General features: G+C 42.1%; 1 protein-coding gene across 5 annotated transcripts in view; it reads right to left on the bottom strand.

Moving 5' to 3' along the window:
* LOC122668841 (uncharacterized protein YacP) overlaps positions 1-26,924 on the bottom strand; it is an 85,374-nt gene extending 58,450 nt beyond the window's left edge. For all 5 annotated transcript variants that reach the window (XM_043865388.1, XM_043865391.1, XM_043865389.1 and 2 more), the window contains exons 1-5: positions 26,718-26,924; positions 22,531-22,602; positions 22,331-22,455; positions 22,035-22,195; positions 13,860-13,929 (exon numbers count right to left, since the gene is read on the bottom strand). In XM_043865388.1, the coding sequence (XP_043721323.1) occupies positions 13,860-13,929; positions 22,035-22,195; positions 22,331-22,455; positions 22,531-22,602; positions 26,718-26,831 (542 nt within the window). In that variant the 5' untranslated portion in view covers positions 26,832-26,924. The remainder of the gene's footprint in view (positions 1-13,859; positions 13,930-22,034; positions 22,196-22,330; positions 22,456-22,530; positions 22,603-26,717) is intronic.
* Between the last annotated feature and the right edge of the window lie 529 nt (positions 26,925-27,453).

Genomic DNA, 27,453 nt, shown 5'->3' with positions numbered 1-27,453 from the left:
GAAAGAGCTGAAAGCTTGGCTTTAATGCCGAAGGAAATGGAATCCCAAATATGCTAAATAGGACGAGTTGGAGATCCATTTCCTGAGGTTATGCTCCATCCAAATCTGGTTGATGGTGGCACTAAAAGCAAGCTTACCCACAACATCAAAGATAGTAGAACCGGCAAAAGAAATGTCCACCCAAATCCATTCCCTTTGGAAAGAGAGAATCCTCTGAGTTCTTGGCCAACATTTTGTTAGGACCCCTGTCCAAATAGAAGAGGACAAGCAAGAAAGAGATGATCAATATCTTCCACTGCATTCCAATAGAGGCAGCACGAGGGTGGGAAGAAGATCTGATGATGGATGAGGAAGGCCTGCGTTGGGAGGCAATTGGAGAGGGTCCACCAAACGGTGAAACTGTAGTGAGAGATGTGGTGTTTGAACCACACAATATTGCATTAAAGGGAAAGCAGGCCCCGGGTCTGCTTTAGAGCTAAAGAAACCTGAAGAGACAGGACCCCAAATGATATTATGTCCTCTACCTTGGGTCCTTCCGGTTATGGAAAGCAAAGCATTCCACTTACTAGAGAGCATAGGGGAGGAGGAGGCCGGAGGGAACCAAACACCAAGACTAATGATGTCAGCAACCATTGTTTGCTTCGAAAGACCCAAACTGTAAATAGCTCTTGCACTGACTGTGTGAAGGAGGACACCTAATGGGTGCCAATGATCAACCCAAAGGGAGGTGGAGACACCATCATCAATCTGGGAGTAGATAGCCCGTAGGCCGTAGCACAATAAACTGAAGAGACAAAATCTTGCGCTAAACCCAAGAAGCATCAGACAAGGCAGGAGCTGTCCATATAGAGCCAGAACAGAGAAGGACCGAGTACACCCAATCAACCCATATGGTTTTCTTCTTGGACACAAGCTTCCAGATCAACTTGATAATACCAGCTGAGTTAATTTCTTTGATTTGCTGATTTGCCTCAAGACCAAACCTCCCTCTTCTTTGGGGGAGAGAGACAGCAGCCCAACTAATGGGGCAGAGAAATATGGCAGTATCAGCTCCTTTCCAAAGGAAGGAAGACATAAGAGACTTTAGTGCTTTGATGATGGACTGGGGTAATCCAGCAATGCCAGACCAATAAATGTGGGATTATTGGAGACCAAACCTGATGAGCAACAAGCAGCCAGCATAGGAAAGAAGCTTGCCTGCCAGAGCTGAAGCCTCTTCCAAATGATATTTAACATGGGGGAGCAATGGTAGGTAGTCAATCTGGTCGGAATCAACTGCAAGCCCAAGTACTTGATCAGAAGGTGGCCAGTAGAGAATCCTATCTTATCGGTTAAAGAAGCCTTGTCAATGTAAGAATCCCCAACTACAAATAAAAGAAACTTCTAGGGGTTGATGTGTGGGCCCAACAGATCTTTAAAGTGTTGCAAACAAGATATAATGGTCTCCAAGGAAGCAATACTAGCTTTGGAAAAAATCATGAGGTCATCCACGAAGACAAGGTGGGAGAGCTTGATAGGTTTAGGAGAGATGAGCTGTTGATACGTGCAACTATGGATACTTCTTGAGAGAACTTCAACGGCCAAGGTGAAGACATATGGGGGGAGAGGACATCCTTGACGAATTCCCACCGAGGAGGCAAAATAGCCCACCGGACTGCCATTGACCAACACTGAGAAGCATGAAGAAGATATGCAGAAGTGAATCCAACTTACAAACACTGGAAGAAAGCCCATCTTAAGCAAAACCTTAGAAATAAAGTCCTACCTAAAGGAGTCGAACACGTTATGGATGTCAATTTTCAAGAGGGCTGCAGGGCGTGGGAGTTCCTATCAAAACCTGTAATGATCTCACTACAAAGGAGAATGTTACCCGAAATGCTCCTGCCAAGGATGAAAGCTGATTGATTGTCACTTACTAAAAAATCCACCACCAATTCAAGCCTGTTGGCAAAGACTTTTGACAATGAATTTCTACAGAAGATTGCAGAGGGAGATGGGTCCAAAGTCTGACATCATAGAAGCAACTTCCTTCTTCAGAATGAGCAAAAGGAATGTGTGGTTGATCCCCTTGCTCTGGCTAGGTTTGAAAAAGAAACTCTTAACGGCCTTGATGAAATCATATTTTATAATATCCTAGGATGCAGATATTTTGCAAGAAATTTCAAAAATGGCAAACACGTCAAGCCCAGGGGCTCTGCTTAATATTTTGCAAGAAATTTCGAAATGGCAAACTTTTCAACGACAAAAAATATTGGAGAAAAATAAAATTACATGTCAAGGAAGTAGTGTCCTATAATGTCTCCAGCATAATGTGCCTGTCCATGTCCTTCATGTGCTTGTCAATGTGTAGGAGCGGCACAATGATGATTCATTAAACAACCAATGTGAATCGGGGGCGTGTTGATCAGCTCTGAAACTTGTTAGATGGGTTAACAGTGTTGTGACAGTGTATTGGTGGCGTTTGGCTTGTGATTAATGCAGTGAACATAAAGGATCAAGGTGCAGTGGCCTAGACAGTGGGTAAACCAATTTCAGAACACTGGTTTCTACACTGACATCAACTTCATGTAATTTTTTAGTTGTCTTAGATGGAGAATTAATTGAAGCTCAAAACTAAAAGAATCTGACTCATTAAATGGAGATTCAAATGCTTCAAGTCTCGCCTCAATCGGAGTTTAGAAGAAGGAGAAATCGTTTCAAATGTCCATCCCCAAAGCTGTTTCCAGAATTCCTGTTTTGCACAAAACGTCATTTTAAGGGCATTTCCGGGTGTCTTAATGGCAGATCTAGAGAAGCTCAAAACATTAAAGATGTAGATCTTCAAGTCCTCTTTCAAATGGCACAAGTCTCAAGTCATTCCGACATCCTGACATCAGATGAAGGAGATACAGCTGTTTTCCAGATGACGCGCAGAACATGGTCGAACCGGGTGGTTTAACCAAGGATGAATTTTAAACCAAGTTTTCTTTCTATTTAATGACTCATTAGGGCTTTAATTCCTAATTCTTTCCTGCGCAACAAGAGAAAAAAGAGAGGAGAGAGTTGTCCCTAAGAGAGAAGAGAGAGAAGAAGAAAAGCAATAGAAAAGGTCCATCAATGCTATAAATCTTGATTGGGTGATAGTGATGGTTGCTTGGGAAGATTGAAGAACATGTTTTATTATCTTTCAAGACTTCAAGAGTGTTACAATATAAAAAACCTTGTAACCAGATTATAGAGAGAGAAGAGAAGAGAAGGAGAAACAAAGTTGTCCAAAGAGAACTTAGACCTGAGTGAATGTAAGCTTCCTCCGGCAGCCTCCATGTCCCTTTCCCCTCCGGCAACCTCTCTCGCTGCCTACCCCCCTGCTTCCGCCACCACACCATCCCCTCCACCCCCTGCACCTTCCATCTCCCCTCCATCCAGCCCCGCCAGCCCAGTCCATGATCAGCAAAACCTCCCTCCCATTTCTTGGAGCTCCCTCTTCACCGGCAAACCCTCTGCAACCACTGCTAGACACTCCCTCCATTTCGTCCCCCCTTCCAACCTTGATGATTCCCGTGTTGGCTTCTGTCCCAAGGGCTTGCTTGACAATGAAATCTCCAAATGGCAGTATTGCCTTGTGGACCACTTCCTTGGCGCCCGCCCCCCCTTTCATGTCGTCAAATCTTCCCTCCAGAAACAGTGGCGAGTCGCTGGTGCTGTCTTCACCTATCTGCTGTCCAGCGGCATCTTCATCTTCAGGTTCTCTGATGAATCCGATAAGGCTCGAGCTTTGGAGGATGGTCCATGGCAGATTGGCAAGAAACTAATCTTCCTCCGACAATGGGATCATCGCTCCTCCCTCAGCAAAATTGACTTAAAGCCCATCCCCATTTGGGTTAACCTGCCTGGTCTTCCCCTTCACTATTGGTGCCCCTCTGGCCTCAGCATCGTCGGATCGACCATCGGAACTCCTCTCTTCTCCAACAAACGCACCAAGAGAATGGATCGATTATCGTTTGCTAGAATCTATATCAATATCAACGCTGATGATCCTCCTCCTGATTTTGTCACCATCATGGAAGAAGAAGGCCATTCCTTCTCTCAGAGAGTTCTTTATGAGTGGCTTCCTCACCATTGCTCCCACTGCAAGTTGTTCGGCCATCCCTCGAAGCAATGCTCTCCTGATCCTGCTGGTTCTAAGGCTACCTCGTACCCTACCCCTGCTGCTTCGGGTCCCTTGGTCGAGGAAGCTGTTTGTGTCAAAGATCCTGGAGAAGGGACGCCGGTTGAAGAAGTAGATGTTGTTGTTATCGCAGTTACAACTGTTGGACAGCCTGAGGAGGCTTCCACGGCTGACCCTTTCAAGGCAATACAGTCAGAAGGTTCTCCTGTCCTCTCCCGTGACCGGAAAAAGAAGAGAAATCGTCACCGGAAAAGTCTCCAAACTTCTAATACGGTCTCGATCATTGGCGAGCTGTCCGATGCCCGCCTACCCTGCCGAGCTTCAGATGCTGACCACAACAGGTTTGCAATGCTTCAGACTCTCGAGCTTGATGCTGGCTGTGACATCGTTTTCTCGCCTGCACCTCCTGAGCCTTGGGCGAACTTTGGTGCTGATTTGCAGGCTTCCCTTGCAAATCTGCCTGCTGCATCCTTTCCATCATCGCAAAACACCCTTTCCCCTTTGACAACCCAAACCAAACCCCTCTTCTAGCTCACGATCTTCCCTGCCCTCGCTTTCTACGAGGTCTCCTAAAGTCAAAACCCACCTTTCCACACGTCCCCTCAGTGCTGCGATCTCCTTTTTTTGTCCCACCCTACTCAAACCCTCCTTCTCACGAACCAACCACTTGCCCCGACCCGATCCTACACCCCACTCATCTCACCCATTTAACTGCTCCCAAACCCTCTATTTCAACCGGGTCAAACCTTGTTGAACCAATTCCTGGTCCATTCCCCTCCCTCACGGGTTCCACCATGGTCCATCCCTCTCCCTCCTTGAACTTTCCTTCACCCTCCTCTCCTCTTGTTTGCTTCCCCCCCTTGAATGAGTATCGTCTGCGGCCCCGTAGCGTCCCTCCGGGTTTCCGCGTTAGTTCCTCCTCGGGCTGGTTGCCTCCTCCACCCTTCGCTTATGATCCCTTGGACCATTTAGAACATCCGTGGGCTTAATGCCCCGACTAAACAAGCTGAAATTCGTTCCGCCTCAAATCTTCCAAATCCCCCCCCCTTTTGCTGCCTCCTTGAAACCAAGGTTCTTGAGCCCAATTCGTCTCATATAGCATACTCTCTACTCTCTAGCTCCCTCCTGGTCCCTCCTATCCAACTATTCCCACTCTCCCAGCGGCCGAATTTGGATTCTTTGGGATCCCTCCAAATTCCATATATCAGTCTCCTCCTACAGTCCTACTCCTCCCAATTCCTTCACCTCAACATTTCTAACCACCTTGACAACCATCTCTTCTTTTTCACCATGGTTTACGCCTTCAATCGCCATCCTGATCGGCTTCACCTATGGGACGACATCCGCTCCCTTTCCTCGTCCGTGGGCTCCTCCCCTTGGGGCATTGGAGGCGACTTCAATGTCGTCCGTTATAGTCATGAAAAATTGGGTGGTTCCCCCCATTGACCACCAAGCTATTGATGCCTTCAATTCTTGCCTTGAGGACTTTGGGCTTAACAACCTCAAATGGTCGGGTGCTAATCTTTCTTGGCACAATAAGCGCTCTGGCCCCAACAGAGTGGCTTGCAAGCTTAACAGAGTCCTCGTCAATGAACCCTGGCTCTCCTCCCTTCCATCCTCTTATGCCTTCTTCGACCTCCCTGGCCTTTCTGACCACTCCCCCATCTCTCTTTCTGTCCTTCCCTTCTTATCCTTGGGCCCAAAGCCCTTCAAATTTTTTGACATGTGGACCTCCCATCAAGACTTCCTCCCTGTTGTTCAAGCCGCTTGGGACATTCCTGTCCAATCCTTCTCCTCCCCCCTCCTCGCCTTCTCTAAAAAGCTCAAAAATGTCAAATTGGCCCTCAAATCCTGGAACTCCCCTACTTTTGGCAACATTTCCTCCCGTGTCTCCTCTTGTCGTGACACCCTCTCCTCCATCTAATCCCGTCTTCAATCCGACCCTTTCAATTCCTCCCTCGTGGAGGAAGAGAACCTTGCCGCCTCTGAGCTGTCCTCCTCGCTCTCCCAAGAAGAAAGCTTCCTTAAACAAAAATCCCGCATCAAATGGCTTGAGCTTGGCGACTCGAACACTGCCTTCTTTCACCGCTCCCTAAAAGCCCGTTCCAACTCCAACTCCATCCTCTCTCTTACCTCCTCTGATGGCTCGGTTCTTTCCTCTGTGGATGCCATCAAATCTGAAGCCGTGGCATACTTCACTGGTATTTTTTGTCCCCCCTCTTCCACCCAAACCACCTTTCCGGAGGTCCTCATCAACAAATTCATCCTTAACCATCTTCTCAACTCCCTCAGCTCCATCCCCTCTAACTCCGAGATTGTCTCTGTTGTTTGCTCCCACAAGGCTAGCAAAGCTCCTGGCCCTGATGGGTTCAGCATGGGGTTCTTCTCCGCTTGCCAGGACATCATTGGTGTCGAGCTAACCAGTGCCATTAAGAGCTTCTTCTTCAACCCTTATTAGATCCAAAGCATCAATCATACCTTTCTTTGCCTTATTCCCAAGTCTCCTGGAGCCTCATCCATGGCTGACTTTAGGCCCATCTCCCTTTATAATCTCCTCTACAAGTTCATTGCTAAAATCCTTGCCAACCGCCTCCATCTTGTCATTGATTCCCTTGTTAGCACCAACCAGTCCGCCTTCATCTGTGGGCGAAGCATCTCAGATAATATCATCCTTTGTCAGGAAATTGTCCGAGGTTTCGACCGCAGATCTCACTCTCCGTCTGCCCTTCTGAAAATTGATATCCACAAAGCTTTCGACTCCATCTGTTGGGATTTCATCACCAAAGTCCTCCTCAAGATGTCCTTCCCTCCCATCTTTGTTAACTGAATCCACTTCTGCATCTCCACTCCCCGCTTCTCTGTCCTTCTAAATGGCAGCCCTGCTGGTTAGTTTCCCTCCTCCGTTGGTATTCGCCAAGGTTGTCCCCTCTCCCCTTTCCTTTTTGCCTCTCCCTTGAGGTGCTCTCTCGCAGTATCCAATCCAAAACCGACCTCCATCTCATCTCCCCCATCCCCAAGTGTAAGCCTACAAACTTGACCCACCTCGCCTTCGCCGGCGATCTCATGATCTTCTCCAAGGCAGACCCTCTCGCCATTGAGTCCATCATGTCCTCCCTTCATCTTTTCCAGGGACTTTCTGGCCTCCACATCAACCTCCTTAAGTCCCAAATTTTCCTTGCTGGTGTGCCAGACACAACCAAAGCTTCCCTCTCCTCCCTCACCGGCTTTACCCTTGGCACCTTACCCGTCCGATACCTTGGCCTCCCCCTTATCCCTGCTAGGCTGTCAGCCCACCACTGCTCCCCCATTTTAGATCTCCTCCGTAAGAGGTTACAGCTTTGGAAAGCCAAGCTTCTCTCCTATGCAGGTCGTCTTGAGCTCATCAGATCGGTGCTCCAATCTTGCTACATCTATTGGAGTGGTGTCTTTGGCCTCCCCAAGGCTACCATCAAAGCAGCGGAATCTATTATGTGTGTTTTCCTCTGGAAAGGCGTGGATTCAGCCAGATTCCTTCACCTGAAGAGTTGGTCTTCCCTTTGCCTTCCAAAATCTGAAGGAGGACTAGGATTAGAAGGATAAAAGATGTTAACATTGCTGGTTCCATTAAGCTTACCTGGAAGCTCCTCACAAACAAATCCAGCAACTGGTCTTCTTGGGTGGAATGCCATCTTTTTTTATGTTTCATCTAAAGTTAGTTCCCTCCCCCTCTCTGATGTAAAGAATACCCCAAGGAACAGGCTCATTGTTGTCTCTTGGGGTCTTCCTCTATCCATTTTACGCCCTAGCTAGCCTTTAGCTTCGGTTTGTTTGCCCTTGGGCTTGTATATTCCTTCTTTCTTTGTAATTTAATTTTCATTCATCGAAAAAAAAAAAAGTTGTCCAAAGAGGAGAGGACAGCTCTTTCATATATATATATATATATATATATATATATATATATATATATTGAATCATAAAATAAACAAAGTACAAAGGACAGAACTACCCTTGTACCCCATGATACGGTTCACCTCACTATTCACGTGAACAGTGTCACAGCCCATAAGACCAATTTACCCCTGGAAACTCAACACTCCCCCTCAAGGTGGGGCATTTATCACCCATGCTCGGCTTGTTACAACACTGACGAAAATTAGAAGCAAACAAGGACTTAGTGAACACATCAGCAAGCTGATTTGATGAAGAAACAAAGGGAGTCTCAATCAGTTTCTTCAATACTGCACTCCGAACAAAGTGACAATCCACTTCAATATGCTTGGTCCTCTCATGAAAGACAAGGTTACTAGCAATGTAGACGGTTGCTTGGTTGTCATTGTACATCTTCATAGGTGTTGGCACGGGAAAACCTATCTGAAGCAAGGTACTAAAACTCGGGGTCTCGGCACCAACTCGACTCTTGGAAAAACCGAGACGAGTCGAGATCTCGCCGAGTTGGTGCATTTTTTTTTTTTTCAACTCGAAGCCTCAACTTTGGGTCAACCCGAGATCCGAGATATGTCGAGTTTTGTCCAATTAGGTAAGGTATTTAAGTGGTAGGTGGGCTAAAATAATGGGTCGAAACCAAGATCCAACCGAGATCTCGCCGAGATATTGCACTTTTGAGACTCGTAGGCAGTCTCGTCTCGGCTTTTCCAAAAACCGAGAAACTTGGCGAGATCTCGCGAGTTCTCGAACTATGATCTGAAGAAGTAAAGACCGAATCCACACTAACTCAACAGTAGTATAAGCCATGGCTTTGTACTCTGCCGCAGCACTGGACCTAACAATAGTGGTTTGTTTCTTGCTACGACACGTGACCAGGTTACCTCCAACAAAGATACAATACCCCATAGTAGAGCGACGATCACTAGCCGAACCTGCCCAATCTGCATCAGAGAATGCCACCAACTCCACATGCCTATTGGGAATTTGAGACGTCAAATAAGTTCTTCACCAAGAGCACCCTTCAAGTACCGAAGGATCCGAATAGCAGCATCCCAATGAGCTTTACAAGGGGACTGCATGAATTGACTAAGAACACCAACAACAAAGAATATGTCTGGTCTGGTGACAGTCAGATATACCAACTTCCCAATCAGGCTTCTATAAGAGTGCACATCTTTGAGAAGTTCACCATCATTAACCCCAAACTTCTGATGAGGGCCCTTAGGAATATCCATTGGCTTTGATGCAAGCATGCCAATGTCAGACAAGAGATCCAAAACGTACTTCCTTTGAGATAGGCTGATTCTCTTTTTACTATAATAAATCAACCAAAAGTCAATGCACCAAGATTGAATCATGACCATATAAGCTTTCTTGATCCTCATTGGCAGGGGATATAATAATTATATCATCTCTAATTGTCCCAACTGTCATTTTGCTTTACTGGTTGCTGGGAACAAATAACAGTGGCTACTAGCTTTGTTAGCCTGTATCCTTTGGCAACTTATATTTAAAAATATTTTTAGAATTATTTTAATGATCATTAATTAATTAATTTATATAAATTAATTGAAGAACATAACATTTAATCAAATACAGGTGAAAACATATTCTACATACTTTAACTATTTTTCTACATTTTTAAACTAAAACAGAATAATTCTCCTTTTTTTAATTTCAGCAATTATTATTTTTCAAAAATCAGAAACTTTAAATAAATAAAAACAGAAAAGAAAAAAAATTCAACCCAGTCACGCTGTAGATCGGCCAACAGTGTCAACATATATTAAATTGGTGTCCATCCATCATATATAAGTCATAAATTTTAAAAATTATGTTGCAGCAAAACAGTTTTTATAAAACAAAAATTAAAAAATAATTGGCCTACCCAAAAAAATGGGACTCCGTAGAGTCGTAGATTAGGCCAATTATAGCTAACATGTATTCCAATGTATTGTAAAAAAAAATTGATTTTGGGGAAGAAAACACCATTACCTTTGAGAATGAAGGTTCAAAAACTCTTCTAGGAAGCTTGATACAGCTTGTAGATGCACAAAATGTCGAAGTTGTGCAAAGAAATCCGACGTTTTGTCAAAAATCTCCCTCCCTATGTCAATCAGTCAGATGCCTCATCAATCAGATGCTAACTCAGCTCCTTGGCTCCAAATCCCCTCAGGAAACCCTATCACCTCAAGCTCCTGCTTTCTCTCTTCCTCCTAAAGTGTTTGGGTGTGTCTGCCATGTCCATATCAATAAATCAGTTCGGACTAAGCTTGACCCCGAAGCACTCAAGTGCCTTTTCCTTGGCTATTCATCCTCCACCAAAGAGTACAAATGCTACCATCCTTCCTCCCGAAGGCGACTCCTCTCCAAAGATGTCACCTTCTTTGAATCTATACCCTTCTTTTCTCCTCATCAGCATCCTCTTCAGGGGGACACTAATAGGAATGAACAGGCTGCTGATGTCACACCTTTTCTTTCTCCATTGTCTCTCACATTCCTTCTTGATATTGGGAAACACAAAGAAGAGGATGTTGTTCATATTGATGAACATTTAGGTGTTGGTTCTGACACTACGAAGGAGTTAATGTGTACAAAAGAGGCTGTTAGAGGAAGAAGACCTGGCAAGAGTCCTCTTTGGATCCACATCCTGAGCTCCAACTTCCTCAGTTAGGTAACACTTCTTCTCCTCCCTCTGAGTTAGATCTTCTCATTGACATTCGAAAGGGAAAGAAAGCTTGTACTAATCCTATATCCAAGTTTGTTTCTTATGATGGTATTTCTCCTACAGATTTTTCTCTTTCTACTGCTCTCTCCTCTTCTTCCATTCCCAAAAATGTAACTGAGGCTATGTCTGACCCAAAGTGGAAGGAGGCCATGTCTGAGGAAATGATGGCCGTCGAGAAAAATGGTACTTGGACACTTGTTGATCTTCCCAGGGGGAGAGTTCCGGTTGGATGCAGGTGGGTCTACACAATTAAGTACCAATCAGATGTTGTTATGGAAAGATATAAGGCTCGGTTGGTGGCTAAAGGGTATAGTCAGGTGTATGGCATTGATTACCAAGAGACATTTGCTCCTGTGGCCAAGCACAACTCGATCAGAGTCCTCCTATCAGTGGCAGCCAATAGAGACAGGCCATTGTAACAGTTAGATGTGAAGAATGTATTTCCCCATGGTGATCTAGAAGCGGAAGTATATATGCAACCTCCACTTGGTTTTAAGTTTCCCTTAGCTGAAGGGAAAGTTTGCCTCCTAAAAAAGGCACTTTATGGTCTCAAGAAGTCTCCTAAGGCTTAGTTTGAGCGATTTAGACAGGCCATTCTAAGGAATTGGTATTCCCAGAGTCAGGCTGATCACACCTTGTTTATCCGGCGAGGTAATGGTACTGTCACAGCTCTTATTGTTTATGTTGATGACAATGTAGTGACTGGGAATGACCAAGTTGAGACAAGTAGATTGAAGTCATACTTGGCCTAACAGTTTGAGATTAAAGATCTTCGACTCTTGAAGAACTTCTTGGGAATTGATGTGTCAAGATCAAAGAAGGGAACCAATATTTGCCAAAGAAAGTTTGAACTGGACTAGTTAAAAGAAACAGGGATGTTGGGTTGTAAACCAGCAAACTCTCCAATTGATCAAAATCATCAGCTTAGTGAAGATTGTGGTCCTCCTCTTATCGATGCGGGAAAGTACCAGAGATTGGTTGGAAAACTGATCTACCTCTCTTTGACTCGGCCAAACATTACTTATGCAATTGGAGTGGTGAGCCAATTTATGCATGCCCCCAAGAGTGGGCACTTGGATGTTGTTTATCGCATCATCAGGTACTTGAAGTCTTCTCCAGGAAAAGGACTTATATATGCCAAACACAACCATTTGAGGATAGAGAGCTACACTGATGCTGATTGGGCTGGTTTAGTTTCTGACAGACGATCTACAACTGGTTAATGTACTTTTGTAGCTGGTAATCTGGTTACATGAAGGAGTTAAAAACAACCAGTTGTAGCTAGGTCCAGTGCAGAGGCAAAATTTAGAGTCATGGCTCATGTGGTACGTGAACTCATATGGCTGAGGCGGTTGATTCAAGAGTTGGGTTTTGACATTGAGGGGCCTATGCGGCTTTATTGTAATACCAAGGCTGCTATTAAGTATTGCTCATAACCCCGTGCAACATGACCGAACGAAGCACATTGAGGTTGATAGACACTTCATCAAAGAGAAGTTGGATTCTGATTACATTTGTACTCTCATTGTGATGACAGGTGATCAAGTGGCAGATATCTTCACCAAAGGTCTCATTCCTAACCAGTTCAGTACCCTTCTGTGCAAGCTGGGAATGTATGACATTTATTCTCCAGCTTGAGGGGGAGTGTTAGAATTTATGTAAGTCATATTGAGTTGTAATTTTAATCTTTTGTTATTTTTACCTTCTACCTCCCTATGAAGGCATATGTAATTCCAAGGAAGTTCTCACTTACTACATTTTCCCTCATCTCTTCTTCTTTCTCTCTTCTTCTTCCTTTTTCTCTTCTAAGCTAATACTCCTTGTTCCTCACTAGGATTGATCCATACCTAGCTTATAACTCACTCTTCCATCATCACTCTTGATGCACCTCACCCGATCGAAATCTCTACTCTTCCTTTCTCTCATCTTAGCTATCTTATATATAGCATTTTCCCCTTCTTTAGTGTTTAGGTTGGTATAAATATCATCATATTTCTTCGCCTCAGCCATCCCACAATCATCCTAGCTTCGTTTCTGGCATCATAATACTTCTTTTTATCCTCTGTTTCTTTAGTCTTTTGCCAAGTCTTAAAACAAACTTTCTTGTCTTAATGACTGCTTGGACCACAACGTTCTACCACCAAGTCTTCCTAGGGGCCTGCCGACTACCCTTCGCTTCCCCTAGCGCATCTTTGGCAACCCTCTAAATACAAATCATCATCTCGTTCCACATCGAATTGGTGTCTCCCTCAACGTCCCACTTCCTTGTTTGACTACAATATCAATAAATGTCCTTAAGGACTCCCCTTTTAATCTCTACCACCTAATCTTAGGGTACATAAGTTCTCTCCTACGCTTCCGTGCACTGAGGTATATATCCAGGACCACCAGTCTATGTTGGGTGGTTAGGCTCTCCCTAAGGATAACCTTACAGTCCTTACACACCATTTTGTCTGCTCATCGCATTGATGCCTGATTTATGAAATGGTTTATAATTTGATGTCTTTTCATTCCTAATGCTTATTTAAGTTGTTTTACTTGAATTATATGTGTTCTAGTACTTAAGATTGTGTGGAATAGCCTACGGTAGAAATTATATACAACAAAGACTACCAACCTAGGGTCCGAAGTCAAACTACCATTGTTTGTGTGATTTTTTAAAATCTAAGGGTTCCACTATGTTTAGAGGGCCTAAAATAAACTGTCCTACAAGATTCAGGACCTAACTTGGCCATATGACCCCCAAAACCCAACATCAAAACTCCCAAGAAAAAAATACATAGTTTCGGGGCTGACCAAAATCTCAAACCATGGGCCACTTGATAGAGGGTCATTGTAGTTTACTCATTTGAGTCAATAAAATGTTATTTATCAAATAAATAAAATCGTTAGCAATCGACCTATGATATGAAATTTTCCTGTGATCAAAGGGGCAATTCTGCACCTGCTCTCCTCTACAGTAATGTAAACAAACAATTTTACTGGCCAAAAGGAGCATTATAAAAATAAAACAAAAAATAATAAATTAAATATACATAAATTAGGCTAACAAAGAAGTACCCAGCAAATGTCTCCTTGTTGGTAGGGAGTCCAGACATCATAGCGTCAAAAACCAAAACCACTTTCACCTCTGTAATATTTCATGAAAGGATGGAATGAGGCAACTAGAACAACAGATAAAGAATAACAAATCCACTGTTCCAGTTTAACTCCTGAAGCAAATAGATACTTGGCTATTAGACAACTTCACCGAAACTCTTAACAAGCTATTGTGGACATTCCACAAAAAGTGGTCTTAGAAATTTGTTCAAGGTCTGAAATACAGTGAAGATCATCAATTCGCATGCACTCTGTACTAAACATGGTCCCTAACAATGCTTACAAAAGGCATCCAAGAAAGGCACAACAAGGAAATTAAACATCAGAAATTTTGCTACATAATGATCTCGAGCAGAAGGAAACCTCATGGCAAGCAGTTCATGATCCTTCAGCGATTACTCCTGAGATTTAGGGTGCCAATTTACTGTTTAATATAGGAGCCTAAACAACACATTGGGAAAATGATTGTAGTTCATATTTTGCAACAAGAATTACAGTTGTTTAGTATCTCCCAAAAGGAAATCTGAAGCAATAAATTAGGTACCAAGGTGAACAAACATATGCTTCACACTTCATCCAACCATGCTGAAAGAATACTGCCCAATTGGGTGGTGAAGGGGGAGGAAGAAATATTGGTAAAAGATGCCTTATCAACTCTGAGGACATTGTACAACAAAAGAAGAAGAAAAAAAAAACTGTTGCAAAAATAAAAAGTGAAGACCACATAATAATAGTTGCAAATGCAAAAATGGGCCATTTGTAACACCCCGCAGGTAGGTCATGCTTATTTTATTATTATTTTAGTGATGTATTATAAATATATAATGCTCAATATTCCGATTTAATACCCTTTTATATTATTTTATAGAGTAGCATAATATTTTATTTTAGAAAATGTAAGATATTATTTTATAATGATTTTAATAGGATTTAAGTGAGCTTATTTGATCTATTTTTATTATGTGAATAGTGAAGTAGGAGGTGGCAGCTTAGTACTAACCATAGTTTCTTAGTGTAATTAGGATTATTTAGAGTAAAAATGAATTAAGTAACTTAGTGCTTGGTCCACATGGTTTCAAGTGGTGATGACACCATGTGCATGGGAAATATGGTGATGGCAGCCACATGCATGGGAAAGGAGGTGGTGGCATGTTAGTGGACTGCCACCATGTGCACGTGAAAGGTGATGGTGGCAGCCACATGCATGGAAAAGGAGGTGGTGGCAAGGTAAGGCTAACCATTTAACAAAGGAAGGAGGAGATGGCATAGTGGACCACATGGCTGCATATGCAGAAGCCACATAGCATGCCTTAGCTTGAGGTGGCATGGAAGGGGCTACCACATGACTTAGAGAGGAGGAGGTGGCTTGGGACTTCAGCCACATAAGGGGAATAGGTGTCTTGTGCTAGAATCTTGTAATTAGTAGAGGTTTGACTTAGGTAAGCTAGTTTAATTAATTAGATTGGTAGTTAATGTTTTTGTTTGGATGAATAAAAAATTCTTTAACCAAAGGACAGAAAGAGGGGGGAGAGGGAAATACAAGCACGAGAAAAAAACAAAACCCTGCCTAATTAGGGCAAGGACTTACAAAAAAAGGGGGAAGAGCCCCAACAAAAACAGCGCATTAAAGAAAGGGAGATGTCTGAACTAAAAGCAACAAAAGCCATCCACTGTGAAGCAAACAATCCAGGATCCATTGGCTCACAACAGAGGGCATGACCTCTGATATCCGAGCTTAGAGGCAAAATCCCCTACGGACAGGTCAAGGAATAAGCAATGTTGGGACGATTCTTAGGAAAAGGAGGGGAGCTAGGGTTACGGCGGCAAAAAACTCGAAGGGACGGGGCAGCAATAGATTGGGCTGCAGAGGGGGTCAACCCAATGTTGGAGTTTAAGCCCAAACGTGGGTGAATCCAGACGGATGGGTTAGAGCAATGGGTCGAATGGCTAGAAGGAGCTGGCCCATTAAGACCAGCAGGATCAGCCAAAGGGAAGCGGGTGGTGGGCTGGGCTAGAGAAGGAATGGCCAAAGGAGTAGGGACCACAGGAGGGCCCACCTCAAAGGGAGCAATACTTACCCTTTGAGAAAGGGAGTAATCCCTAGGCTCAAAGGGTCAGGCCTGGGAAAAAACAACAGAGGATGGTTGCTAGGAAGAGAGACGTCAAGGAGAGGGAGAGGATCCCTAAACTACAAAAGGGTCTCAAACTGTTGGGGCAGGGGAAGATCATTCATCAGACAACGCGATCTTATCGCAGAGGTTTCTTTTTCAGGACAACTACAAGGATCTCCGACAGGTCGCGATTGGTTGAAACACTTCGATCAGATGGAGAATCGAGAGAAGCGGAGGTGTCAGCATCATCGATAGGGCTTGAGGCTAAGGCTGCAAAATGGTTTCAACCAACGGGAAAAACAGAGTTTAGGTTTTGCCTAGCGGAAAAACCGATAGGAGAAGTCAAAGTCCGAGTTTCTCACGGCCGATGGTGTTTTTGGCAGGGTCTGGTTCTGGTTCTTCTATGGGAGGGCAATCTGTGAGCCGGATTGATGCTTTGGTCTTTGGCAGTGCCTAGTTGGGTCGACAAATCACCGCAAAAAATAGGGATGACAGTCTAGGCAGTGGTTTCTTCAGGGATCACGAGGGAGTAACTTCACCCTCTGGAAAGCAGCCGATTCTCCAGGTTAGGGTTAGGAACTTCAATAGATGATGGCTGAGCAAGAGAGACTTCCGTAATGGAGGTACCTTCAATGGTGACTTTACCCCCAACAGTAGTGGTCTTTGGTTGGTAAAAGGGAGGAGGCGTGGCCGAAGGTTTTACAGAACAGACAATGGGGTGATGACCAATAGTAAGAAACATTTTGCACAAAAGAGTGACCATCTTCTTCAACAACGGTAATGATTAAAGGGAGAGCTTCACTTGCAGAAACTTCAACGCAAATACGGGCGAATTTGAGCCTATCTAATGTAGTCCTAGATAGGTAGGAGACCTACTAGGAGCCAAACAACAGGATCAAATAAAAAAAGGGGCTGCTGGTTCGAATGGACAGCACTAGGATTTAGGTCAATTCCTAGGGTTAGGGTTGGATATTGGGAAAGGGGTTTAGAGGGTATTAATGGGCAGGTCTAGGGGGTCAATATGGTATAAAAATAATAGGATTTGGGAAGGTTTTAAAATTCTGCAGTTCTGGACAGAATTGTGTTGCAGGTTTTGGGTTTTAATGGAGTGAAGGAATGGAGGGGATAAAGTGGGAGTTTGGGTCTGAAACTTGGATCGAGTGTCAACAATGATGTAAGGGATGTATGCTGAAAGTTTGGTTTGAAACTGATGGACAGATTTGGAGTTATGGAGGTTTCCTAGTAGAAGTAGGAGAGAGGGGTAAAACTGTAATTTCAGACAATCGGCTGGGTGGATGGTGCTGAAATTTGAATCGAGTCTCTCTTAGGATTTGAGAAAGACTTGATCAAATTTTTAGCAGATTCTAATGGTTAGATTTGGCTAGGCAGAATTCTCACGAAAATCACCTTGTATGTGACCTTCTAGAAAGAAGAAGAATAGTTGCAGAATTTCTTACTTGTTACAGGTCTTCAATGGCAACAACTTTGAAGATGAACAATGGGGTCTCTCGATCTTCACAATGCAAGGAGATAAGTAGCAGCCCTCCCGATCTTCACGATGCAAGGAGTCGATTGGAGATCCACCAATCCCTTCAACCTTGATATTACTCACAAGGCAACCTTGATATTACTCACAAGGCACACTCACGATGGAGCAAAGGCAGCAAGCATAAAGCTAATTTTTATTAATCAAATTCGTCTCCAATGCTGGCCTCCCTTACAAACTTATATAGAAGACTCAAAAATAGACTTAGACACTAAAAAGGAATGGCCTAACCTTATCCCTAACCTATTAGGCAACTTAAACTGACTAGGAAACTCAAATAGACTCAAAATAGAGTCCTAATGACTTAAAACAACTTAAACTACTTAAAATAAAGAAGATTCCCTAGTAGCCAATAGGATATAAGAACCTCTTAGCCAATAGGATCACTTCACTTAAATTAGACCAATTGAACCAATTGGATGCAACCAATTTAAACCGGTTCAATTAAAAACACAAAATAAAAACTAAATATTGGGCTAATCCCGTATGCAACCTATATACCCCTATTTCAGGCCCACTAAAGTGGCCTAATACATAGAAAACCCTTGGGAACAAAGGCCCAACATATATATATCCCAACCCTACACTTATTCCCAATAAAACAAGCCCTATTTGATGATGAATCTGCATCACTATCCTTCCTACTGGTTCTGGCATCTAAGTGCAGGGGGTACCAAGGATAGAACCGACCAAACTTAGACCTTCGAAGCACCAGTAATGGAAAGGTAGCCAAGGGAAGGAGAATTAGAGTGGGATAGAGGAGAGGTCAACATGTTAGAGCTGGATATGGCGAGTCCATTGCCGCCAAAAAATTATTTTTTCGACCCACCAGCCACGGCCCTCCTTCCAGGGCACGATTCTTATCATTGGAGTCAGAGATCTTAAAGATGAACAAACCATTCCCCAACACGTAAGTCTCGAAAGACCCTAGAGGTCTCCATTGTTTGGAAAGAGAGAGCTTAACAATGTGGAATAGCGGGTGGTTACCAATGAAGTGTCCAACAAGAACATTTTCCCACAAGGAAGCTTCGTCATCAAGGAGACCTGAAGGGCAAAGTGCAACCTTAGAACCATCGACAAAGGAAGGGGAGACAAAGTGCAGAGGGAGACCATCAGAAGATGAAGAGGGTGCTGGACCGAAGAGGGACTTCCAAGCAGGGGAAAGAGGGGAGGTAGAAGGGGCACAAGAAGGCTGCAGAGAGTGGGAAGGGGAGGGTGCAGGAGAAGGGGTCGACGAGACTTGGCTAAAGGGGCTGGTCATGGAGGCTTGAGAAAGCAGTGGTTACTGTTAATTAAGTGAATTAGATGTTTGATTAGTTAATAAGTTAGTAATTAGACATGGGTTTAAGTGAATGATTAGGAAATTATATATAAGGGTATAATTGAATAAAAGAACGGGGATTAGATACTCAACACACCAAAACCGATTATGGACTGGAGAAAAAGAAGAGGAAAAAGAGAAGATAGAATTGTAGTTTGAGACTGCTGAACTCTATGTGCAATTAGATGGACTGCAGTGCTGAACTATGAAGAATAGGCAGCATTCTGTTGAGATTGAGAAGTTAAAGCCTGCGTTTAAGAAATTAAATGGGAACTGTAATGGGATGTGGAATTGAATGAGGTGCCAAATCATTGAAGCTGGAGTGAATTGGGATTACAAGAGGATAAAACATTGGATGCTATTGCTGAAATTCTGAAACTTAGAGAAGAAGAAGAGCAGCATTGGAATTAAGAAGGTAACTAAAGAAATTGAACTGGGTTGCAGCTGGTTAATAAAGGATCATACAATCAATTGGGGCTAAGGATGGACATTTGAGCTGCTGGAATATAGAAGTTGCAGAGGAGTTTCAAGGTTAACAGTGAAACAAGGAGTAAATCTTTCAATTGAGGTGAAGGGTTCACAGAATAGAAGCTGAATCTGAGATTTGGTGTTGCAGAAGTATCGATTGAAGTGCTGGAACCATAAAGAAATAAGAAAAGATGATGCTGGGATTTTGAATTAAGGAAGAAAGTTGCTAGAATCATAAGAAATTGAAGAAAGAAAGTTAAGGACAGCAGAGGTTGTACCTGAAACATCTAATTGAAGTAGAGTTACTAAGGCACGTGGATTTTAGTTGCATTTCTGTTATAGGGTTTAGAATTTTGAGTGAATGGCTTCTAATTAACTTAGAATACCAGTTGATGGAAGGGTTAATGTAATTAAAGTTGGGATTGGGAGTTTGAGTTGTTGAAACACTGATTTAAAGAAGGAATTACAAGAAGGTTAAGAGAAGCAAGTGTAATCTGGTTTACAGGTAATTTTTAGATGCTTGCTGAATTTATAATTATACTATAATAATGTTAATTATTATATATGTAGGAGAACTTGTTATACCCAAGTGCTTGTGAGTGTAGTGGTGTACGTATCAAGAAGAGATAGAGGTGAGGGATTCATTATGTATGTTATATGTTTGTATCATTGATTGGATATGTATATGAGTATTGTGAGGGAAATCATATGTATAATGTTTAATTTGCACTTGTTCTGTTGAATGAATATATGTATAAGTATATGAGGGAAACTCGTACTTGAGCTATAGAGATTGAATGATGTAATGATATTTTGAGGGAAGCAAATATGTAATGATAGACATTTGTTGATATGTGTAGCGGTGTTATAAGATGTTACAAGCTTATTGATACGCATGTGGGGGAAACTTATATTGTAATGTTATAGATTGTTTGATTGCATAGAGTATGATGTATGATTATAAGAATGGAACATGTAAATGAATGAAATGAGAAATGAATAATGAATGCAAAGTTTGAACATGTATAAATGAAATGAATGTGATGTGATAGTAAAAATAGTTCAAGAACTCGCGAGATCTCGCCGAGTTTCTCGGTTTTTGGAAAAGCCGAGACGAGACTGCCTACGAGTCTCAAAAGTGCAATATCTCGGCGAGATCTCGGTTGGATCTTGGTTTCGACCCATTATTTTAACCCACCTACCACTTAAATACCTTACCTAATTGGACAAAACTCGACATATATCGGCGAGATCTCGGATCTCGGGTTGACCCAAAGTTGAGGCTTCGAGTTGAAAAAAAAAAACATGCACTAACTCGGCGAGATCTCGACTCGTCTCGGTTTTTCCAAGAGTCGAGTTGGTACCGAGACCCAAGTTTTAGTACCTTGTGTGATACGTCTATATGAAAGGAAATGAAAGTAATAAAGAAATGAATGTAGAACCCTTTGTGACTGCCATCCCTTTCCAATAGGGAAAAAGTATTGGATAAGGGGAGATGTAATACGTAATACGTTACACAGGTGATTTACTAGTACATGGTCCTCCCCAATACTTCGGCGACTGGAACAAGGGAGTAGATCATGTATTTGGGGGAATCATCGATCACAGATATTTATATGGGTGATTTAATAGTGCATATTCATGTATTCAGGGGAATCGCAATCACATTCACATCATTCCTCCTCAGTGCTTCGGTGACTGGATAAAGAAGTAGAATAGACAATTGTGGGTGGCAATCACATTTACATTGTTCCTCCTCAGTGCTACGGTGACTGGATTAAGGAGTAGAATAGACGATTGTGGGTGGCCAGCAGAACCTCAGATTACTGTGCACAGTGGCAGTACACTATGATGATCAGACTTAGTTTTGCTTTCTTATTTGTTGTTTATAACTGTATTATGACGTATAACTCTATAAGTATGTTTATGTACTTAACATGATTAACCTCACTGGACTTTTAGCTCATACCAATTATGTTATTTTTTCAGATGACAAAGCTGGAGGTTACATATGTACAGCTCCTGACGTTGTGGGTTGCGAGTGGCCAAGATGCTCGAACCTTAGGGATACAGCTGAGTAACCGATGAAGACTGTTCTTTATACTTTTTGTGTATATAGGCATGTATAGGATAATTTAAGTAGTAATGGAATTGTAATTACTTTTGAATACACAGTTTTATGATGTAAGTCACCAGTATTATGTTTGTTTTACTCCAGTAATATAAACTCAACTCCATTAAAAGTCTTCCGTTGTGCATGTTATATGTATGGGAATTGTGGTAAATGTATGAAATGCAAGTAATCATTTAATCAGCACCCGCAAGAGCAGTGCCTTTTACCCTAACCGGGTTTGGGGTCGTCACACCATTTATTAAAAAATAACTCACTTTATTACAGCACACAATTAAAATTGCAAACTATATCGTCAAATTGATAACCAGAAGGGTGAAAAAGCTTGACTTATGCAGAAGCCACTACACCAACAGGCTCCCTAGGCCTTCGATAATGACTTGTTTAATCTCATATTTTGGATGTCCCAAACAACCCAACCATAAGCATATTCGTTTTTCTTCCTGAAAGACAAAGATTACGGCCCTCATCCAGTCAAGATGGAGGTTGGAATAATATCATGTTGTTATATGATATGTCAAAATTTGCTTGTGAAAATAATTAAATACATACACATAACCTTGCAGCATACTGAATGTTATCAGTTCATCGATAAGCTTTTGGCGAGCAATATTGAGTCTTCCATTCATAAAATGCTTCTTCAATTTCATCCAATAGCCACAGACATTGTACCCATCAACAAGCAACACTGGGACTGCATTGTCCACACCCTGGTTTGTACTGTCAAATGAGAGAGACTGAGAGATGCAACAACATCCTTCATGTAGAAGATCACATATAAAGGACCTCTCAAGAGATTAGCATAATAGCACATTACTTCATAAGCAATAGGAGAAAACCAGAGAGAAAAATTACTAGTAAAGTGTCATGGTAGGGTCTCGATAGAGCTCTACATCTTCTGGAAGATCCTCCTTCTGCACCTTCTTCCTACGGTAACTAGTAGCAGGCTTAGGTGTATTGGACTTTCGTCTTTGGAAATCCTACAAGATTTTTGCCACACAAAATGTAAATTTGGGATTTCACAGCAATTACCTTCATATTGGCAAGTGACATACCCTCCACAACCTTAAAAACTGCAAATTCTGCTTGACATTCGATGTAATCCGTGGAGGAGTTGGGTCAGAACCCTAGCAGCATATTAAACACTAAACATCGTAAGAAATTCATAAGAAATGACAATGTCAGAAGCTATCAGCACCAGATAAATTAATCCAACTGCATTTTATTTAACCTTGTCACAAATATATATATATATATATATATATCATTACCCCGTAACACAACACAATTTTACATCTAAATTTTAATCAAAGCTTTATTATTTTTATCCATAAAAATAAAAGAAGATACCGCAGTAACCTATAGTTATCTTGAAGAAAAGAGGAGCGGAAAAAAATGTTCATATCCAAGAAGAATGGTGGAGAACATATAGGTGACTTTTAGACAGATAAGCTTGATATTAACCATATATAAGAAAGTGGGTGCTTAGTACCAAAGCACCTTCTAGAATGAAGAGACATTTTGTATTCAGTGCTCATTGCTAGTGAATGCATAGAATCAACGGTTAGAAGAGGGACTTTCAAGGCTGATGTGTAGAATTGATGTACAAAAGCACATGATGTAGGAACAGAGGGTCTCCGGAATTGGGGGGTACTTAGGTAATCAGATGGTCCATGGAAGGTGTTTATTCAGGACCTAGAAAGGAAGTAGACTCTACCCTAACAGAATCAATAGCCTTGAAAGTGGAATCAGAGTTTATCCTAACCAAACAATACAATCAGGTAATCGTAAAAGGAGATGCAGTTGGTGCAGGAATGGAGGATTTAACAATAAAACCTTGGAAATTTTCTTATCTTGGTAGGTCTATTCATCATCTTGCTTTTTAATCCTTCACATTCCATTGGAAGCCAAGGTCCGCCAATAAGATTTCAGATGTTAAAACAAATCAAGAGGTGGTTCAATTTTAAATTTGTTATAGGGATTTACGTTTACTTCTATGATCACATTGTTTATGTTATGATTTTTATCTTCTGTACGCAACTTGGGGGTTTATGGACCATTTCCCTCTTTTTAGGAATGCAATACTCTAAACCCTTTTTCCACTGTTGGGTATCCAAAAAAGAAGGGAAAAGAATATGATGTAGGACAGCGTAGGATCTCACATTTGTGAAACAACCTAGAGAGAGGTGAATAGGTTGTATCCAGTGGATTGTGTCCTTTTTCAAAATTAATTGCACAATAAAAATTAAAGTAATAAGCACCCACAAGAGACACAAGATTTATAGTGGTTCGACTTCAAGAGTCTACGTCCACCCCTCTCAACACTTGAGAGAATTTCACTAGATGTTTCCTTTCAATACAGTAGATGGGAAACAGCATAGGGTGGATGTCAAGTTTCACTATATTATTTTGGGTTTGAATTTGTAAAAAGTAAAAACTAATGTTTCCACTGTATTTTGAAGGCCTAAAATAGGGTGGATGTCAAGTTTCAATACCTATCTTGGCCATATGGCCACCGAAACCCACCACCGAGTCAAGACTGAAAAAAATATACCAACTTGCCAAGATCTCGGCAAAACTGGGTTTCGTGGACTTCCGAAACCAGGGCGAAACCCTAAACCCTAAACTGAGTTTTTATGAAAAGGCTTTTTGCTACTCTCTTCGACTGAAGATTTCTCTTGTGTTTGATCAAGGCTGGTGAAATTGGTGTTTGATCCAATCGACACCTTGTGGTGGGAAGCCCGGGTGGTTTGTTGAAGGAATCGGTGTTTGATCCGATTGACACCTTGCGGTGGGAAACCCAAGTGGTTTGTTTTGGTTCTCTTTTGAAACTCTCCATTATTGTTCTACTTGAATTTGACTCTATGGTTGAGGTTGGCGATAATTCTTCTGCTAACAAAATCTATGATTTATTACCCCATCCCTAACCTAATATAATTGGGTTCCCATTGTTCTCTTGGTTTCCCCATATGTTTTTATTTCCCATTGTTCTCTTGGTTTCCTCATATGATTCATTTCCCATTGTTCTCTTGGTTTCCTCATATGATTTCTCGCCCCATTGTTCTCCTGGTTTTACCCTAAAACTGATTCACCTTTTGATAAAAGATCCTGGTTTGGTTCCTAGTTTGACTATTCAAACCTAAGCCTACATTAAGAAGCTGTCCAATTAGTAATAGTATTTTCCCATACTTAGTTTATTTTTCATGTAATAAATTGAACCGGTCCAAAGCTAATTGAACCAATGGTGCAATTTAAGTGACTTAAGTCACCTTTCTTTTATTTGTTTTAAATTATAATTTTGCGTCCACACCTCGCCACGAATTCGAGAGAGTTTGTGATTTGTAATAGAATCGGCTAGGGGCTTCTTAGTCTCCTAGTCTGATTAAGAATTTGGCTTTAAGCCTTTAATTAAAGTCATTCGTGGGGCTCCTCATTTCCCCGTTGAATGTTAAAAAATTAACTCTTCAAACTGCTACAAATTGTTTCTTCATCAAGGAGACTGTCTTGTGTCTGATCAAGGCTGGTGGGATTGGTGTTAGATCCAATTGACACCTTGTGGTATAAAGCCTGGGTGGTTCTTTTGAAGCTCTTTTTTCAAGTGTTGATTTTATTCAAGTTTTCGCATTCAAACAAGCTGTTGCCAAGGATTCTCTGCAACAACAGTGAGTTTAAATCATCCCCATCCCCTACAACTCTTCTTCTTATCTTCTCACAGCCCAACCCTAAGATTCCCCCTTTTTATTTTCAATTTCCCCAACACCCAAATCCTGTCCAGACTAAACCAGCCAGCCAAACTTCACCTTATTTGGATCGAATACTACCCTGCCCCTTAGGAGAACTCGATCTACATTGCTGCCCAATCCATCCATCCTAAACCCTAGATTCCATCATCTTCCACTTTTCAAAAATCCAAAACTCTACACCTAACCTGCTTCTAATTCATTCCAACACACTTTTAACCATTAAAACTTAACGTAACCTTCAGTGATAGACTCCCCTACATCAACTTGACCTAACCCTACCATCACACCCTAACCCTAATTTCACAATTTTCACCTATTCTAACCTAGCTGAATTACCCAGTTTATAGCAGATCCTGTAATTACCCAGTTCATAGCAGATCCTGGTTATTGGCTTCTAGTTGATCTCCTACCAATCTAGAACTACATTAGCAAGCCTAATTGTCAAGGTGACTTGTCACCGCTGTGTCTTACTTTAGCACCATGACAACTATGATCAAGTATACCGTGACCAGCACCAGCACCAACAGTAATCCCTATATACTAGAGACAGAGACCATAATGTCTCTGTTTCATCCATCTCCCAGTGTCCTACTCATTCTTACTGCGAGCCTTATTTGTTCCTCCACTCTCCCCTCACTACCAACCGACCCTTGAGAAGTAGAATAATAAAAAAGAAAGAAAAGAAAAAGGGAAAAAGAACCCTGCCTGGCAGCATGGCGCCTGTGTCGACACAAAGGGAGGCCAAATGACCACCCCGCCGCCCCTCTTGAATTCGAAAAATCATGCCCCTGTTGATGCACTGGCGCAGGGGCCACGCTGTCAGGCAGAGAACCCTCTCCTATTTTTTTTTTTTAAATGCATTTTGCGGTAATCCTCCACCTATTTGTTTCCATGGCTGCCACTCATATGATTTTCTTTTATAAATATGGTCAGACAATTGATGAGTCTTCTAATTATAGACAAGGGAGTTCAATGGTGAATCATGATATGAGATAGTATCTTGGAATCGATGAAATGGTGGATCTTCTTATTATAGACAAGGGAGCTCAAAGGTGACTCATGATATGAGATAGTATCTTGGAATCGACGAGAAACAATAAGGAACCTAAGACCTAACAGTTAACACAACTAATTTAGATGTTCTGTGGTTGATCTTAGTTTCAGGATTTCTCATTGAATGGTTAAAAAAGTGAGTGAACTGGTGCAGCATATGGGTAATTTCTGCACTTCTGGTCTTTTCTTTTTTTGGATAAGTAACGATCCTACTGCTGGAAAAAAGAAATGTTATACTACACAATAATGTTACAGTAGCAACAACAACATAATGGAGACCACAAAGGCCTTAAGTCATTTTTGAACATCTAGTTCCTACTTCAGTGAAAGACAACCTAAATAAAAAAGAGATAAATAAGAACTACAGATAAGGAAAAGAAGGCAGGCAGGCCCGGCCCCGGGAGGGTTGTGAAGATACAGCGTTGCGAGACGATGAAGCAACTCACCTTACCAGAACCTGGGTCGGGCGTCCGGCTCTTGGCCCTGACCTTTACGGACAAGGAAGATGAAGGAGCAGAACAAGAACAACGTGGGGAAGGAGAAATTACGGTCAATTTCATGGGAACAGCGAACAGGCCCTTCGATTCTATCAACTACCTCCGTTACTCATTCCGAAATCCGAACCGAAGCACCATTGCGCTTCTTCACACACTCTTTCGGGGTCGATCTGATCCGCCTGGTTCTATCCTTGGACGGAAACTAGGTTTGGGCTTTTTTTTATTTTTGGGTAAAGTAGACTTGGGCACCCAATGTTTAAAATACACAGACTCCACAGAATTTTGGTAAATTACACGGACCGAATTTTACCTTAAATACATGCACCTTCCCTGTGTTTCTAAAATATACATGAATCTCCCGTGTTTCTAGAATTTGTAACACTTCAGTCCACTCCGTCACACTTCGTCGAGTCATCCAATTAGTTGCTGATGTGGCATTTTCTACAAATTTTAAATGGCCAAACTACCCTTACTAAACTGCACATGACGCAAAACAAAATGGGGACGAAATGTGGCTTGGGCTTCATCCACCTGCAACTCTGCTGCTCTCCACGGCGAGCGAAATCATAAGCAATCTGTTTTCTATTTTTAACCTAAAACCTCTTTAAGAAGGGGTTAGCAGGGGTTATATATGATGTACAACAATTCGGTGTGTCCCATTGCCCTGAAATTGATGATCAAAATC

Source organism: Telopea speciosissima, chromosome 7 (genome assembly GCF_018873765.1).
Source record: "Telopea speciosissima isolate NSW1024214 ecotype Mountain lineage chromosome 7, Tspe_v1, whole genome shotgun sequence".
NCBI lineage: Eukaryota > Viridiplantae > Streptophyta > Magnoliopsida > Proteales > Proteaceae > Telopea > Telopea speciosissima.
Note: the sequence above shows the minus strand (reverse complement) of the source record. Positions and strands in the feature narration are given on the sequence as shown.